This window comes from Hevea brasiliensis, chromosome 8 (genome assembly GCF_030052815.1).
Source record: "Hevea brasiliensis isolate MT/VB/25A 57/8 chromosome 8, ASM3005281v1, whole genome shotgun sequence".
NCBI lineage: Eukaryota > Viridiplantae > Streptophyta > Magnoliopsida > Malpighiales > Euphorbiaceae > Hevea > Hevea brasiliensis.
Window position 1 is genome coordinate 95,626,186 of NC_079500.1, and position 19,572 is coordinate 95,645,757.

Sequence of the window (19,572 nt, forward strand, 5' to 3'; positions counted from 1 at the left end):
TAGTTAACTAATTTTCGCAATGGGTTAACTAATTTCACTACTGTCTGACTTAAATTTTGAAATTCTGAGTTTTTGAAGAAAGGTTGTAAAAATTATTTTGACCATTCAAAAACCTTAGAAATGATATAAAAACACTTTCTAAACTCTTGAATCTAAAAATAAAATTGATTTTAGGTCTTAAATGTCATATATTCTTCAATCTTATACAATGGACCTAACAACTTAATTTCTATCCTATTTCTTTATGGACTTTGATTCGTCTTGTGTTATAAAAGATGATAAACTCCTTTTATATTAGCCATGTCAATAGAATAGTTCTTCCATCAATGTCTTTGCATATCATGACCTATAAAATCACTTCAAATACTTATGCACAAAGGGTTAATGTATATTTCATTAAGTTTTGTTATCATCAAAATCAAGCTCATCATAGCTTACAGGGCCTACATAAAGCATGTTCATATTGAAGAAGAGACTAGCATTCGTGAGAATAATGCTTTAGAGTCTGGTACTAAAGTGAATAATATAGAGTTTAGAACTAAGAAATCTAGAAACACCAAGTCTAGAAAAAAGAGAAAGTATACTGATGTTGATTCAAGTTCTAATTCTACCAATAATAAGAAAAACAAGTAATGTTTTTTTCTGTGGAAAAAAAGAGTCATTTTAAGAAAGAATGTAAGTTTTATAGGAAGTTAAAATTGGAAGAATGCGTTGATTAAAAAAAGGCAAATGTTGTTAAAAATAAGCCATCTATTTTAGAAATTATTGCCATGGTTGCTAGACTTAATATCAGTATGGTAACAAAATGCAACATAGCAACAATTGAGAAATTTGCTGATTAGTGGTATGATTTTGGTGCTACTGTTCATATCTGCAACAACAAAAATCTATTTAAAAATTATGAAGTTGTGGCAAAAGATAAAAAAATTTTAATGGGAAATCAAGACACAGCCAGGGTTCTTAGAAAAAGAACTGTTGAACTTCAATTCACTTCTAGAAAGAAGTTAATTTTAACAAATGTTTTTCATATTTCCGACATGAGAAAGAATCTGATTTCTACAAATTTATTGTGCGAGAAAGGTTTGAAGATTGTCACAAAAGTAGAAAAAGTTATTTTCTCTTTAAATATTGTTTTTATTGTACAAGGATATTTATATCATGGCATGCTTCCTTTAATTTATGGCATGCTTGTTTATCACGCACTAATTTTTAATCAATTAAATATATGTCTAAGCATGGATTGATTCCTAGTGTTAATGACAATTTTGGAAAATGTGAAATACGCATACAAGCAAATATGACCAAGAAACATTTTCCAAAGAATGAAAGAGCAACAGAATTGCTTGAACTTATACATTCTAATATTTATGAATTAGATGGTCATTTAACTAGAGGAGGTAATAGATACTTTATTACTTTTACAGATGATCATTCTAGATTTACTCATGTTTATTTAATAAGAACAAAAGAACAAGCTTTTGCATTGTTTAAAATTTGTAAAGCCTTAGTAGAAAATCAATTGGAAAGGAACATTAAAATCCTAAGAAGTGATAGAGGTGGTGAATACTTTCTAAATGAATTTTCTGGTTTTTGTGAAGAAAATGGTTTGATTCATCAAACAAGTGCCCCTTATACCCCATAACAGAATGGTTTAGTTGAAAGGAAAAATAGAACATTGGTAGATATGATTAGTGCTATAGTTATGTATGAAAAATTACTAATGAATCTATGGGGAGAAACATTATTAATGGCTTGTAATGTGCATAATAGAATACTTTCAAAGAAGTTTAAAATCTCCCCATATGAAATATAAAAGGAATAAGGTTTAATTTAGCCCATTTTTAACTTTTGGTCCAATTTAACCCATAAGTTTTGACTTATGCTCAAATTAGCCCAATAAAAAAATGCGTAATTATTTAATTATTTTTTTAATATTAAAATATTATTTTTATATTGTATAATTAATTAATAAAAATAAAAATATTATTTTTATTATTCAATATTATTAATTAAACTGAAAATATAAAAAAAATATTTTTATATTTTCATATAATTAATTAAAATTAAAAATTATTACTATTCCAATTAATAATATTGAATAATAAAAATAATATTTTTATTTAATTAATTATACAATTTAAAAAATAATATTTTAATATTAAAAATAATTAAATATTAAATAATTTATTTAAATAAATTATTTGATATATAAATAAATTAATTAATTATATAATATAAAAATAATATTTTAATATTAACAAAAGTCATTTTTTAAAATTATTTAAACAAAATAATTAAATATTTTAAAAATGATATTAAAATATTATTTTTATATTGTATAATTTGTATAATTAAAATATTAAATAAATTATTTTTATATTATATTTTAATATTAAAAAATGATATTTTTGTTAATTGGGCTAATTTGAGCATAAATCAAAACTTATGGGTTAAATTGGACCAAAAGTTAAAAATAGACTAAATTGAACCTCCCCAATATGTACAGGGGGCAAATTGAACCTTATTCCAAATATAAAATCTAGAGATGTTGAATTTTTAGAATCAATTTTTCTTAGTGATATAAACATCAATCCACAATCAAATACATAAAGTTTTAATCATATGTTAACTCAAAATGCCAATTTGAACTCTAGTTCTTCAAGTTATAAAAAAAAGAAAAAAAAAATTAATTCTCCTAGGTATGAACCTAGGAGAAGTCAAAGAGTTCGAAAAGATAAGAACTTAAATTCTGATTTCATTTCCTCCCAAACAATAGTCTTCCTAATTGAAGGTATAAGAGATATGGTATTAAATAAAATATCTATTATTTTAAATCTGAAAGAGGATGCTAAATCTTATAGTGAAGCAATTGCTTCAAGAGATTCTGCTTTTTGGAAAGAAGCAATAAATAATGAAATGGATTCTTTATTATTAAATGATACATGAGTATTAGTAGATTTTCCTCCTGATTCTGAACCTATTGGATGTAAATGGGTGTTTGGGAGAAAATATAATACCAATGGTTCTCTACAATTTTCAAAGCTAGACTAGTTGTAAAAGGTTTTAACAAAAAGTAGGAGCTAATTATTTTGATACATATGCTCCCGTGGCAAGAATTACTTCAATAAGAGTGTTATTTGCTTTAGCATCAATTTATAATTTATTTGTTCATCAAATAGATGTTAAAACAACATTTTTAAATGGTGATCTTGATGAAGAAGTATATATGGAGCAACATGAAGGGTTTTTACTTCCTGGAAATGAAAAGAAAGTTTGCAAATTTGTAAAATCATTATATGGTTTGAAACAAGCCCTCAACAATGGCATGAAAAGTTTGATAATGTGATATTACCACATGGTTGTGAATATTGTAATACCCTCCCTGTAGCAACTCCGTACATTCTACTGTTCCGGTGACCAGTGTCGGTCCGGACATCTAGAACGTCCGGAAAAATATTTAAACTAAAGTGAGGAACCATAATTAACTCAAATATTAATAAGAAAAATTTAGGAAAAATTTTAGAAATAAAATACAACCAAGTTAAATGAGTCGGTGCCCTAACGATCGGTAACCTAGTGAGAAGTTGCGGTTCTCGCAACTAGGAGCCATAGACCCAGGGGAAAAATTATAAAATAATTTTTGGGACTCCAGAGAAGGATCATTGAGGTTCTTATGGCATTAGAATGCCAAGGAAATGCTTAGAAAAATTTTTCAATCGGTACAGACAATTTTGGCCCGGTAAGCCAAATGGAGGGCATTTTGGTCATTTCGTCTTCAGAGATGATTTTTGACCAACTTGTCCATTTATGCAAGTGAATTATATGACATAAAATATGAACAAATATTAATGAAAATTTATTTAAAAATGAATAAGCAATGAAAGAAAAAAAAATGGAAATAATGGGATTTATTACCTCATGCTTATGTAAGCATGAGGTAATTAAAAATGCTATGGCCAAGCAAAATTAAGCAAGACAATTAAAATGCAATAAAAATGGATAAATGAGGCAGAATTCTAGAAACCCAAAACAGCTCCCTCTCTTCTTCTTCAAGCCGTCCACTCACCTCACCTCATTCCACCATTAACAACCTTTCAACCTCCATTTCCCTAGCTTTCTTCCACTAAAAACCCTAATTGCTAACACAAAAATTCATTCTATCATCTTGGTGATTCTTGTGGGAGCAAAAAGAAAAGGAAACCAAGACTTTGAGCAAGTGGGAAATTCACTCTATTAGAGGTTAGTGACCTAAACCTTGAATTTCACTTAAATTTCATGTTTAAGAACTATAAATGTGTGTAAATGACAAAGAAATTTGATGAAACACCATTGATATGCTAATCCTAAATTTTGGAAGCCATGGTCAGGGTAATATGGTGATGATTTTTGGGGAGCTAACATGCTAGTATGGCTGCCCTTAATGTGTATCTTATAAGTGAATTGATAAATGCAATGATAATGCATGGTTTTGAAATGTTGAGTTAGGGTTTGGGTTGAAGAATGAGACTTTGATCTTGTGATGATGGAAGTAGGTTTTAATGGTCAATTAGTGACCATTTGGTTTGGTTTGAATCAAAAATGAAGTGAATTGGGTTGTGGGATTTGAGATTGGAGTGGCTGCCTTGTGTGACCTGCAGGTTTGGATGTGAGTCCAGCCTATTTGGACAGCCATAACTTGAATTGTAGAGGTTCAATTGGTATTTGGCCAATTGAACATGAAACTAGACACAAAATGGCACAACTTTGGTGAAGAAACGATGCCCATAAGACCAAATCAAGTGGACCAAAACCTTGCTCCAATCCAGGTGACCTGCAATCTGCCTGGGCAAAATGACCAAATGAACAGTGTTTGGTCATTTGGCCATAACTCAATGTAGTCAGGTCCAATTGACCTGAAATTTTACCACCAACAAGTTGAGATATAGACCAACAACTTTCATGAAGAAACCTGACCCAAATTATTACCATAACCTAGTCAAATTGCCAACCAAACTTGAGTTACCAAATCTGGCAGAAACAATTTTATCCAAAATTTTGGAATCTGTCCAATCCGGCCAGTTATGGTGTTTAGGCCATAACTTGAGCTACAAAACTCCAAATGGAGTGATTCAAAAAAACAAATTCAACTAGACAAAATAAGGAACAACTTTCATGTTGATCATTTTTCCAAATTCCCACTGCAAAAGTGACTAATGGAACAGTAAACCCAAAGCTTGAAAACTGAAAATTCGGTCCAATTCACATTAAGCTTAGAGATGGCATTGGCAACCAATACCAACAAGTTTAAAATGAAAAATGTGGTATGTTGATGATATTTAAACTAATTTACCTATTGTCAATGCAAAAGTCAACATTTTGGTTGACTAATGAAATGAATAGTAGTCATAAAAATTTCAATTTCAAAGAATTACACAAATTAAAAGTGTTAAATGCCCTAGTAGGCCTAATGTGATTGGTTTGGATAGGTTGGCATGCCAATAGGGTTCTGTTAGCAGTACTGCATATGGCTTCATGCCATTCTGTTTTTCATGGCTTTCCATGCCATTCCGGGACATAATAGTCTTTGGCTATGATATTGAGTTGTTATACTCGGGTTTAATCTCCGATAATTATTACGACTTATTAGTACATTACTGTCGGGAGACACAATGTGACCGATGGTGTGATGGTCCGAGGTACTTAGTACCCGATGCAGTTTACCGTTTCTCGATCCGATCCAACTAGTATAGGTTACTCGGGCAGTGTTAATAAATCTTACCAAACTTTGATCGAATAATATTGCAATAAATATTTGAAATTTAGTCCACCCAAAAATGTAAACAAACATTTTGCACACATGTTTTATTTTATTTTATTTTATATTGTCACCACTAAGCAGAATTGCTTAGCGCGTCGCTTTTGCCATGCGCAGGTACTGGAGACATAGCTGGGGAGTCCAGCAGGTCTCATACAAGGTGAGCCTTCATATCTGCACTCAGAGTTCAGAGTCACCTCACATTGCAGTGCATTTGGTAGGACATTAGGCCACTTTTGATATTTTGATATTTTGTATTTTATAACCTTCTGTAATGTATATTATAAATTTATGTAATTATGCTTTTGATGTAAGTATCTATGAAATAGGTTCAGTAATAAATTGAGCATTTTTCATTGAGTTGACTGTGTTTTGAATTGAATTGAATTTTGAGATACTGAAGTGAATTGAGAAATTGTTGAGAATATATTGGAGGTTGATTGAGAATAATGTGATGATATTATTGGGAGTGTTTTTAACAGGTTCAGAAGAACTGTTTTTCCAATTTATAGCCGGCACTCTGCCGGATTTTCTATAAAATTTACGGAAAAATTTAGATTTATCAGAGATTTTAAATAAATGAATTAAAAAGGGATTAATTGAAATTGAAACATGAACTGGTGTTCCGACACACTAAGTGGCATAACTTGCTCGGCTACACTGTAGACGGGTAAGGGGTGTCACAAATATAATGGAACAGATAAATGTATTTATTCTAAATTTACAAAAGATTATGGCGCAATTGTGTCTTTATATAGATGACATGCTAATAATAGGAACTAATATGTAAGGTGTGAATGATACTAAGAATTATTTAGCTTCTAAATTTAAAATGAAAGAAATGGGAGAAATGAATACTATCCTAGGTATCAAAATTAAAAAACACAATGGGGGTTTTGCTTTGAGTTAATTTCATTATATTGATAAGATTCTTTCCAAGTATAATCATTTAGGTGTTAAAGAAGCTAATACTCCTTTTGATGTTTCTAATAAATTAGTTGAAAAATTAGGAATATCTGTAAGTCAATTAGACTATCCTAGTGCAATTGATAGTTTGATGTATGCGATGCATTATACTAGGCCAAATAATACTTTTGTTGTTTGTAAACTTTCAAGATATAGTGATGCCAGTTGGATAACTAGTATTAATGATAATAAATCTATATCTGGTTGGATATTAACTTTAGGTGGAGGAGTTATCTCGTGGGCTTCTAAGAAACAGACATGCATCACTCATTCCATAATATAAGCAAAGAGGCAGAATGCTGAGAAATTTATTGCTAGATATAAAGTTGTGACCGCAATCAATGCCAACAGCCTCTTTACACTATAATAATGAAGCTACTATTTCTAGAGCATTTAGTAAGATTTATAATGGCAAGTCTAGACATATTGCTTTAAGACATGAGTATGTTAGACAACTGAATTCTGATGGTATCATCATATTTGTCTATATGAGATCAAAGAATACTCTTGCTGACCCATTAACCAAAGGGCTCTCAAGGGATATGATTAGTAGTATACATGTTCGATAGGTCTAAATTTTTTCTGACTTGTCACTAGTAATGGGAACCTTACCTTTCTTATAGCTCAACAATTTTAAAGGTTGTGATAGTTTGCAAGCACTAGAAATTAAGCAGTGCTTAAGAAAAAAAGATTTGAGTATTTATTACTCTTAATAAAGATACTAGATTTGATGTTGAACCAAAAAATCGTTAATTGTGACTTAATTTAAACTTCACCCATATAAACACAAGAAGTGATGTCGCTTCTATCAAAATTTGAATAATAAAACTTTATAAGTGTTTATGAATTCAGGAGGCAGCGCAAGGCCATAATATGGTGCTAAAGCTTACAGTGAATGTGTTAAAGAAGTTGATAAGATTTATGTGTATGGTATTTTCAATATTGTCAATATAGGAATTATGGTTTAATATTTAAATATAACCAATAATTTTGATAAGATTTTAAAATATTTATACTAATAGCAGGTTTAAGTCAAAAGACACATTCTATATGCATAAATCTTAATTCATGTTGATTGCATTTATCACTGAGAGGAGAATTGTTAGAAATAGTTAGAGATAGAAAAAGTTGTTCCATATTAAAAGAGTTATATCTATTCATTAAATGGCATCAAAACAAGTTGCTTATTACCAGCAGTTGTATCTATTCTTTTAATGTGCAAGTGAAAATATATATTTATTTTAATAAATACAAAGTGAATTATTGTATCTGTTCGAAAAGGTTCAAATACTTTATAAATAATCATTTTGAACAGAAATCTATTAACTCTTTCTCTTCTATCTCTTCTCTTCGCCTCTACTTACAATCAATATTATTATTCTTTAATTCGTTTTTAGGAGAATTTTGGAATTACTGTCTAAAATTATGTTTTGACTTTATTATCTTGGAGGTATCTGTCCAAACTACCTGACAACAATATAGTGAAGGACATAATTTTCTTAAAGAGAGTGGTTATATGATCGAAACCTATTGTTATTATTATTTTTCTAACAATACGTGTGTTTACATTAGGGGAATAAATTAAAATACGTGCAGTTTGTCATTTAGTAAATCTTTTAATTTAAATAATTGTATAATTATAATTATTAAAATATTATTTTATAACAAAGGTCAACTTAATAATAATAATATTATTAAATTTATTGGGATATGTATTATTTGCTTATAATTAAATAATTGAATCGATAAAATTTATTTATGTATTTTAATCAAAGGTAATTTAATTCTAAATTTAATTTAATTAATATTTTAAGAAAGTTAATTTTCAATTATAGATTAAATTATCCTTAATGTAGTAATCAAATTAGTTAAATTTTTAATAATTATAATTTTATTAATATATATTATTTATGATTTTTTGTATAATTTGATTGAGAGTATTTAATTTATAATTTTCTTTTACTAAAAATAAATTATATTTTATTATTTTTACAAAAAAATTACAAATAGAATTTTATTAATATTTTATTAATTAATAATATAAATTTTATATTATATTTTTTAGTTAATTTATTTATAATTGATGACCAATCGAATATTTAGTAATTGAATGAATAATATTTTATAAATTAATATATAAATCATAGCTTATTAATAATATATCATTTATAATTATTTTTATTATTATTTTATTTAGAGTATTTAGTTTATAATTTTTCTTTTGCCAAAATTTATCATATTTATTATTTTTATAAATGAAAATAATTATAAATATATTTTTATCAATTATAATCTAAAAAATATTATAAACAGACCATAATAAAATTAATTATTTTCATAGTATATCATTTAAATTTTATTTATTTTTCTCTAATTTTTAAAGATACAATTATTTTTAAAATAATAGTTTTAACGGCTTAAAACGCATAAAACGACAATTTAACCTTGCATTTCCGTTTGCGTGAGCGTTTACCATACAATCAATTTTTTTTTTTTTTTTTTTTTTTTTTTTTTTTTTTTTTTTTACTTTTGCTTCTCCACTCATCACTACCGACATTTGTATTTTTTTTAACTGTAAAAAATAAAAATTCTCCGTACATGACGTCATAATACTGTTAAATTCAAGACTTGTGTCATCAATTAATGTTTTCAATTTAAATTTTATAAAAAAAAATTTAATGAATAATTATTTAAATATATATGGTAATATAATTTTTTAAATTAATTATTATTTTTAATTTAACTGAAAATTTAATTAATAAATTTTATTTTTTAGTATAAAAATAAAATTATAATAATTAAAATTAAAAAATATTAAATAAAAAATAATTTTTAATATAATAAATTAATTTTTTAAATAAAAATATAAAAATAAGAGAATTTTTATAACTTCCTTACCAAGTTCGGTGGTACAATTGAATAAAGATTGCCTATGCCTATGTTGTGATAAAGTAACGCGACTTGCCACTTACTTTTTCTTTTTAATATCTTCTTTTTCTTTTGCCACTGAATTGAACAGAAAAAAAGTACCAGCTGGCTGCGGGTAATGATAAATAAGGTATCTAATATAAATTTGATTTATTATAAGAATAAATTTAATAATTATTAAAATAAATATTTATATTAAAATTTATATAAAATTAATTAAAATATATACAATAACTATTAGTAATCTTGTTGTAATAGCCGCACCCTTGTCAATACATATTTGTTAAGAGATGATTGTTAAAAAAAAAATTATATTTTTTAAATTTTTTAAATTTTATTTTATATTAAAAAAATATTAATTAAATATTAAATTTTTTAATTTTTATCAATAATATTTTATCGTTAGAGACTCTACATTAAATATTAAGTCAGATATCATATCAGGCCAACTATAGAGTATAATTAATAAAAGTTAAAAAAGTATAAAATTTAATTAGTAATTTAATTAATATCGGATATACTTACAAAAAAAATTGAAAATACAATGTTTTATTTTTAAATTTCTTTTAAAATTATTAAATTTTAAAATATGAATTATTAATTATAAATATATTTTATATAAATTATTAATTAAAATATATAAATTTAAATAGGTTTAAATATTATTCACGTAATATAATCGAATTTGAACTGGTTTCATACATTTAAAATATTAATTGGATTCAAAAATAATAATTTTCATTAGTACTTTATACATTATCATCCCTAACATAATAAAAATAAATTTTTCTTAAATAGCAAAAATAAACTTTTCTTAAATATTTATTATAGAAATTACATATAATTAATTAAAATATATATAACAACAATAACAACCACTATAACCAATTTAGTCTTTAACAGCATACCATACATGCCGTTAAAATTTTAAAATATACTGTTAATAAGAATTATCAGTAAGCATGCAGTGATATTCATAAATTCCATAACTTAAAGCTTTTAACAATACTTTTATATTAATTATAGTATTGTTGTACACGATATTATATATATATTATTTATTACGTTATATGCTATATTTATAAAATAATATTAAAAAAATATTGTTAAAGCCTATATTTATTGTAGTGAACTAAGCCTTCAACACTAGTTTCAAAACCAATTTCATATCCACATGTTACAAATTTTTTGACATTATTTCATTTCACGTCATTTTAAATATCTCATTTTTCCTTCTTTCTTTCATCATTATTTTATTATATTTTTATGTTAAAATATTTTCAGATCAATCAAATTAATTTAAATTAAATTATTAATTAACTTTCATTTTAAAAATAATTTTAAATTTTGTATAAATTAAAATGAATAAGAAAAATTGCTAAAACAATCCTACACTTATAATTTTTTTACAATTATACTCCATACTAAAACAAATTACCAATTAAATCATGTGTTTTTTAATTTTTACTAATTGTACTCTATTTTTGGCTGGATGTGACAATTGATACGGTGTTTTTGTAAGTAAGATAACGATATAATAGAATTAATAAGAGTTAAAAAGTTGAAGATTTATTTAATAATTTTTATTGTATGAGTTAAAATTAAAAAAAAATTATATATTTAAAAATTACGGATTTTTTTTCTTTTACAATTATCTTTATTTTTTATAACAAGAAAATTGAGGAGTGCCTTTGATCACTATGCCAAGCCAGCTAGGCGCACCCTTATAAATATCCCTCTCACTCTAAGAAACAAGCATCAGGAATTAAAACCTTCAAAGCCAAATTCTAGTCACCCTCATCCACGCAATATGGCAACATCCAAAGTCAGCTTGAAGCTTCTGATAGACAAAAAGAGCCACAAGGTTCTTTTTGCAGAAGCAGGAAAAGATTTTGTCGATTTCCTTCTATACCTTCTTACTCTCCCTATAGGGTCTGTAATTAGGCTCTTAACAGAGCAAGACATGGTGGGTTGCCTAGGGGACCTGTATAAGAGCGTTGACGAACTCGGTGAATCTTACATGAGCACAAGCCAAATTAAAGAATCCATTTTGAAGCCAACAGTTTCCATCTCCGCCACTGAAGTCCCTCTCTTATTGTCTAGTGATGAACTCCCCACGAAACTATACAAATGTCGATATTGTAACAAAAACACAGTTAAGGAACCAAATGGGACTTGTCCTAGTTGCGTTTTCAGACCATATCGTGATGAGCGGGTGCCTTCTGCTGAGAAGGGTTTTGTGAAGGGTGTGGTAACTTACATGGTGATGGATAATTTGGAGGTGAGCCCTATGTCTTCCATATCAAGCATTGCTCTGCTCAACAAGTTCAAGATCCTGGAATTAAGTGCACTTGAAGAAAGGGTGGTTGATTTAGACATGGCTGAGGTAATTAAGCTATTCATTTTGTGTATATATCCAATAAAATTATTAGCTATAGCTAGCCGAGTGGCTGATATGACTGATTTCTTATTTGGCCAGGCTTTGAAGCTACTCAAGGAATCTTTGCAGTCTAAAACAGTTCTTACAAAAGTCTTTCTTGGGGAAGTTATTACTCAAGTGGATCTCTGATCTTGTTCTGGGCATGGGAACTAGAAGTGGCAGTTCGGAAAATTCGTCTTGAGTTTGAAGCATGGGTTTTATTTCTTTTCGTCTTTTTGGTTGTTTCAGTGCTCTGATGTGTCGTTGTGTATATATCCTGTGTGATAATTTTCCACTCTGGTCAATGGAATCAAGTTTGCCTTTTTAGACAATCAGTATATCTATATATACAATAAATCAATTGTTGCGTAAAGGATTTTGCCAGACCATGTAAACTGTGTTTGCCAATGCGAATCTCTCATAAATCAACAAGTTTCATGCAAACGAATTAATGATTCAGTTTCTGGTATAGACTACGTGGAGAGCTTAGTTCGGTACCCGGTAATGGATGATTTGTGGGTTTCCCCATTCCCCAAGATCGTCAAATAATGTCAGGTTGCTGTGTTGCAAAGCACATGAACTTGCTTTGCCACCAATCACTATCGGCTGAACCTCAAATTGCGGTTTATCTAATCAACCTTCCTTCTTTCCCTCTCTAATAATTCGTCTTCCTCCCTCTGTACAAAAATTGGTGCCAAAAACCAAACTTAGCCCTATAAAGCGGCCAATTATAAAATGCTCCAAAGTGCACCTTACTTTCTCAAAATTACGATTTATCCTTAAAACATAGAGTATGGATACTACAAATATGTATGTGAGAGAAAGAGGTGCTAGACAAATTATTGAGTTATTTAAATACATATGCAATTTATTCATAAAGATATAAATTTAGCATTTCTAAATTCAATGTGTAATAATCTTTTTATAAGTATTTGGTATATTAATTATTGGATGTATAAAATAATTTTCCTTACACATATATAAGAGAAAGAGTATATACTCTAAATAAACAAGATAATTTCTTTAATAAAATTTACTTATTTTATAAATTATGATCAATTTAAAAAAATTTTAAAACATAATCATTATATATATAATAATTTTATTATAATAAATCTCATTGTAATTAATAGATATAATCTATTCGATTCATTGCATGGAATAATTTGTCGTCAACTTACCTTTCCTGTTTTCTTCTTCTTTTTCTGCAACTTCCTCTTGACGGAATCCTTCCGCGGCCGTTGATGATGGCGTAGGGATGACGTATAGCCCTTTGTTTTTCTTCTTTTACTGCTTTGTGCCCGCTTTTCCATGGCTACTTTGTCTTTTTTAATTGTTTGTCACTTTTTTTTTTCTTTTATTATTATTATTATTATTATTATTATTATTATTATTATTATTATCACACAAGCGTCCTTTTTCTTTTTTTTATTGTAAATTAATCATGGTCGCATAATTTATTTTGATGCAGTGATTAAAATATAATTTATTTAGTAAATTTAAATTTATATTCCTACCCTCTCAATATTCCACTTAAAAATAAAAAATTCAAATTCAATAGTAGACATGTTTTTGCCACAACCATTTTTAAAATTTTTATGTTAAATTATTATTTAATACTTCAACTCTTAAAAAAAATCTAATTTTCATTTTAATTTTTTTTACCACTTCACTTAAGTCTAAAATAAACTAAATATATTCTAAATTTTCTTTTATTAAAATTTTCCAAATTTTTATGTTATATCATTAACTTAACTAGTAAAAAAATTGGCATAGTAAAATATATAAAGTTATTTTCAATTTTTTAGATAACCAATGACATGAAATTAGTGTGTATATATATATATATATATATATATATATATATAATAAATCAATTTCGTTCTACTATTTTAATTCATAAGATAGTAATTTGAATCATCAAGAAGACATGGTAATATCCATAGTGAGCTTGAAGCTTGTTATTGGCAGGAGGGTTAACAGGTTTCCCTTTGCTGAAGCGGTAAAAGATTTTGTGGATTTCCTACATTCAGCATTCTTTCTTTGCCTGTAGGAAGAAAGATCACGGTTCTCCAGCACTTCAAATCCAACTTGAGAAAAATGAACTAAATTAAATCAAATTAAAATCTAGAAAAAAAAATCAATGCTAAAAAAAGTTGAATCCAATCAAATTTATGTTACTGTTTAATGCCAATTCTTATTTGTTATTAAATTTTGAATTTAAATTAATAATCTAATCAAACTAAAGATAAAAAAAATCCAAGGTAAAATTAATTTTATGCGTACATCATTTTTCAATAGAATATATATATATATATATATATATATATATATATATATATATATATATATATATATAATTGAAATGGTAATTTAGAGAGTTTTATATAATCCACTTTTTGTGTTCTCCCCTTTCCAAACCCTACTGGACATCTGCAGCGGGTCAGGTCTGTCATCTTTCCCTGTTAATCATTTTCGTTTGTGCTCCTTAATCCATCTGTTACCTACTACTCTCTGCCCCCTCTATAATCTTTATCCAAAGCTTTTTTTGTAGATATATTGCTAGCTTGAAGTGAATTGAAGTTAACCTAGATTTAAGTAGGTCTTTTTTTTTTTTAATAATTTCTTTTGGGAATGTTGTTTGTTCTAGGATGAATATGGGCACGTTATTTTTCAAAATTTTATTTTAAATATCTTTGATATTAAGTTTTACTTTTAATTTTTATCAGGTTTGGTTGTTAAAAACTATATATTTTTTAAGAGATCATCGTTAAAAAAAATTATACTTTTTAAATCTTTATAATTTTATTTTATATTATAAAAATTATTAATTAAAATTTTAATTTTTTAATTTTTATCAATTTTATTTTATTTTTATTTTAATAATAAAAATCTCATATCAATTATCAAATCAGGTGTCACATCAACTTAATGATAGTGTAATTGATAAAATTGAAAAGTATAAAATTAAATTGATAATTTAATTAATATAAGATAAATTTAAAAAAAATTGAAAGTATAGATTTTTTTAATTTCTTTAAAATTATTAAATTTAGAAAAATGGAATATTAATTACAAATATATTTATGTAGTTTAGTTAAGATATACAAATTCAAAGAGGTTGAATTATTATTTATTTAGTAAAATTAAATTTGAAATGAATTTAGATATTTAAAATATTAATTAAATTTAAAAAAGATCATTTTTATCAATATTTTATTCATTGTTAGAATAATTTAAAGAGTAAAAAATATATTTTTTTAAATATTTAGTACAAAAGATATATATATATATATATATATATATATATATATATATATATATATATATATATATATATATATAATTAATTAAAATATATACAATAACAATAATAATTAAGTCTCCAACACTAAATAAAATTGACTATATAAATTATTTTTCACCATTCAATTATATTCAAAACTAATTTCATATCTATATGTTATAAATTTTTTGATATTATTTCATTTCATGTCATGTTAAATATTTCCCTTTTCATTCTTTATTTTATTATTTTTTTATATTGAAATATTTTCAAGTCAATCAAATTAATTTTAATTAAATTATTAATTAATTCTTAATTTTAAAAATAATTTTAAATTTTGTATAAATTAAAATGATTAGGGAAAATTACTAAAAAAATTCTTATAATTTTTTTTTACAATTATACTCATACTAAAAAAAAATTAATAATTAAATCATATATTTTTTAACTTTTATCAATTATACCTTATCATAGCATAACGTGACAATTAGCATAATATCTTACCAATGATTAAGTGTTGTTGTATTGTAAAACATGAACGTGGGAGATTTTGATAATCTTAATAATTGAAATCAAATGAATATGAATATTTTATATCACCAACTACAAAAACTCAAACTTAAAATTTTATAATCTTAAAAATAATTATAGTACCACTGAGCTACAACATTAAAAATAGTAATGTTAAAAAAACCATTTAACGGCTTACAACACAAACCAAAATTTTAGAATTTCCCTTTGTGCGGTTGCATTTGAAAGTTATAATAATAATAATAATAATAAATGCATTGCTTTTGCTTTGCCACCGGTCAGTATGTGAGAGAAAGAGGCTCTGGACAAATTATTAAGTTCTTCCAATACATGTGCATAGTTTTTAAATTCAACATATAATTATCTTTTTATAAGTAAATAAAATAATTTCTCCTATAAAGTTTGTCTTTTTTATAAGCAAGTTATAATTAGTTTGAAAACATTTTAGAATATAATTATTATATATACAATAATTTTATCATAATTATTAATTATAATAAATTTTATTATAATTAATTATTAAAAATTATTTATTATGCATATAATAATGACATGGAATAACCAATGCGTCATTTGCACACTGATGCTATTCTCAACTTCTCTAAGCAACCTGACATTCTCTCTTAGTTTCTGAATTTTCGGGCTTCGATTTACACTTTGGTAAGGGTTTTAATCTTTTTTCGGTTAAGTTTATCTTTACTTTTCAAAAATGAGTGGTATCAAAGGTCAGAGAGTTGCGAGCCCCCCTTTCGTTCACTTTTCATAGACCTCAGAAGAAGGTGATGAGACTAGTCCGAATGGGCGATCTGAACCTACTACAGCCATTATTTCAATCTCTAGTCAGCCAGCCAGGTCGAAACAAGCACAAGCTTCAACCACAAGGAAAGAAAATCTACTCATGGACGAATTGCCTCTGTCCCCGGGGATGCCGAACTCCAATCCATTAGCCAAGAATACAATCTCCTGATCGACTCTTTCGAGCTTATCTGATGTCATGGGGATCTTTGAGCCGATCATTTCTTTGACAAAATCGACCTGAAGAACAATTAAAAGCCGAGCTGTGGTTTTCCTTGGATGAATTTTATAAAGACATTCTGAATTTCCACCGAGTTAGTGTAGCTCAAGTGCATCCGAATTCTTGGTGGACTATGGTGGCCTTTAGAGGTCTTTGCCGAGCTAAGGGACTTGAGCCCATAGTGATAGTTTTTGCTGAACTACATAGGCTTGCTCAGTGAAAAGATGATGAATATTGGTTTTTCCAAGCAAAGCCGAACTGCAGGCTCTTCACTGATCTCCCTTCCTCGCTCAAGATGAAGTTCGATGCAAAGGATTTATTTTCAGTTCTCTTTCTGATAAACTATATGATTTATTTCAACCTATCAAAACTCCATAAGAAATCTGATAGGTCTTAGAGAATAAGTATGCTTTTGAAAAATAAGGTATAGACAAATTTACAAGTATGAAGTTTTTTGAGTTTCAAATGTCAAAAAATAAATCTGTTATGAATCAAGTTGATGAATTGCTTGTTTTAGCATCTAGACTCAAAGATTTGAAAATAGAAGTGTCTGAAGAACTTCAAGTGGCTACTGTGATTGCAAAATTGCCAATCACTCGGAATAATTATAGAAAGAAACTATTGCACACTTCTAAAGTTTTCACCATAGACCAACTTATAAAGCATGTTCATATTGAAGAAGAGACTAGCATTCGTGAGAATAATGCTTTAGAGTCTGGTACTAAAGTGAATAATATAGAGTTTAGAACTAAGAAATCTAGAAATACCAAGTATGGAAAAAAGAGAAAGTATACTGATGTTAATTCAAGTTCTAATTCTACCAATAATAAGAAAAACAAGTAATGTTTTTTTCTGTGGAAAAAAAGAGTCATTTTAAGAAAGAATGCAAGTTCTATAGGAAGTTAAAATTGGAAGAAAGCATTGATTAAAAAAAGGCAAATGTTGTTAAAAATAAGCCATCTATTTTAGAAATTATTGCCATGGTTACTAGACTTAATATCAATATGGTAACAAAATGCAACATGGCAACAATTGAGAAATTTGCTGATTAGTGGTATGATTCTGGTGCTACTGTTCATATATGCAACAACAAAAATCTATTTAAAATTTATAAAGTTGTGGCAAAAGATAAAAAAGTTTTAATGGGAAATCAAGACACTGCCAGGGTTCTTAGAAAAAGAACTGTTGAACTTCAATTCGCTTCTAGAAAGAAGTTAATTTTAACAGATGTTTTTTATATTTCCGATATGAGGAAGAATCTGATTTCTGCAAATTTATTGTGCGAGAAATGTCTGAAGGTGGTCACAAAAGTAGAAAAAGTTATTTTCTCTTTAAATAGTATTTTTATTGTACAGGGATATTTATATCATGGCATGCTTGTTTATCACGCACTAATTTTTAATCAATTAAATATATGTCTAAGCATGGATTGATTCCTAGTGTTAATGACAATTTTGGAAAATGTGAAATACGCATACAAGCAAAGATGACCAAGAAACATTTTCCAAAGAATGAAAGAACAACAGAATTGCTTGAACTTATACATTCTAATATTTATGAATTAGATGGTCATTTAACTAGAGGAGGTAATAGATACTTTATTACTTTTACAGATGATCATTCTATATTTACTCATGTTTATTTAATGAGAACAAAAGAACAAGCTTTTGCATTGTTTAAAATTTATAAAGCCTTAGTAGAAAATCAATTGGAAAGGAACATTAAAATCCTACGAAGTGATAGAGGTGGTGAATACTTTCCAAATGAATTTTCTGGTTTTTGTGAAGAAAATGGTTTGATTCAACAAACAAGTGCTCCTTATACCCCATAACAGAATGGTTTAGTTGAAAGGAAAAATAGAACATTGGTAGATATGATTAATGCTATAGTTATGCATGCAAAATTACTAATGAATCTATGGGGAGAAACATTATTAATGGCTTGTAATGTGCATAATAGAATACTTCCAAAGAAGTTTAAAATCTCTCCATATGAAATATAAAAGGAATAAGGTTCAATTTGCTCCTTGTACTTGTTGAGAAGGTTCAATTTAGCCCATTTTTAACTTTTGGTCCAATTTAACCCATAAGTTTTTATTTATACTCAAATTAGCCCAATTAACAAAAATGTGTAATTATTTAATTATTTTTTAAAATATTAAAATATTATTTTTATATTGTATAATTAATTAATAAAAATAAAAATATTATTTTTATTATTCAATATTATTAATTAAACTGAAAATATAAAAAAAATATTTTTATATTTTCATATAATTAATTAAAATTAAAAATTTTTTACTATTCCAATTAATAATATTGAATAATAAAAATAATATTTTTATTTATAATTAAATATTAAATAATTTATTTAAATAAATTAATTGATATATAAACAAATTAATTAATTATACAATATAAAAAATAATAGTTTAATATTAAAAAATAATTAAATATTAAATAATTTATTTAAATAAATTATTTGATATATAAGCAAATTAATTAATTATACAATATAAAAATAATATTTTAATATTAACAAAAGTCATTTTTTAATATTATTTAAACAAAATAATTAAATATTTTAAAAATGATATTAAAATATTATTTTTATATTGTATAATTTGTATAATT

General features: G+C 26.4%; 1 protein-coding gene across 1 annotated transcript; it reads left to right on the forward strand.

The window, feature by feature from the left end:
• The first annotated feature begins 11,426 nt into the window (after positions 1 to 11,426).
• On the forward strand, positions 11,427 to 12,480 carry LOC110646660 (uncharacterized). Its single transcript, XM_021800176.2, has 2 exons — positions 11,427 to 12,074; positions 12,168 to 12,480. The coding sequence occupies exons 1-2, from the start codon at positions 11,499 to 11,501 to the stop codon at positions 12,255 to 12,257; spliced, it is 666 nt and encodes a 221-aa protein (XP_021655868.2). The 5' UTR covers positions 11,427 to 11,498; the 3' UTR covers positions 12,258 to 12,480.
• The last annotated feature ends 7,092 nt before the right edge of the window (positions 12,481 to 19,572 follow it).

Excerpts from the sequence above, each read along its gene's own strand:
- LOC110646660 (XM_021800176.2), top strand. The coding sequence starts at position 11,499 with ATGGCAACATCCAAAGTCAGCTTGAAGCTTCTGATAGACAAAAAGAGC. Across the intron at positions 12,075-12,167 it reads TTGATTTAGACATGGCTGAG|GCTTTGAAGCTACTCAAGGA; the intron begins GTAATTAAGCTA and ends TTATTTGGCCAG.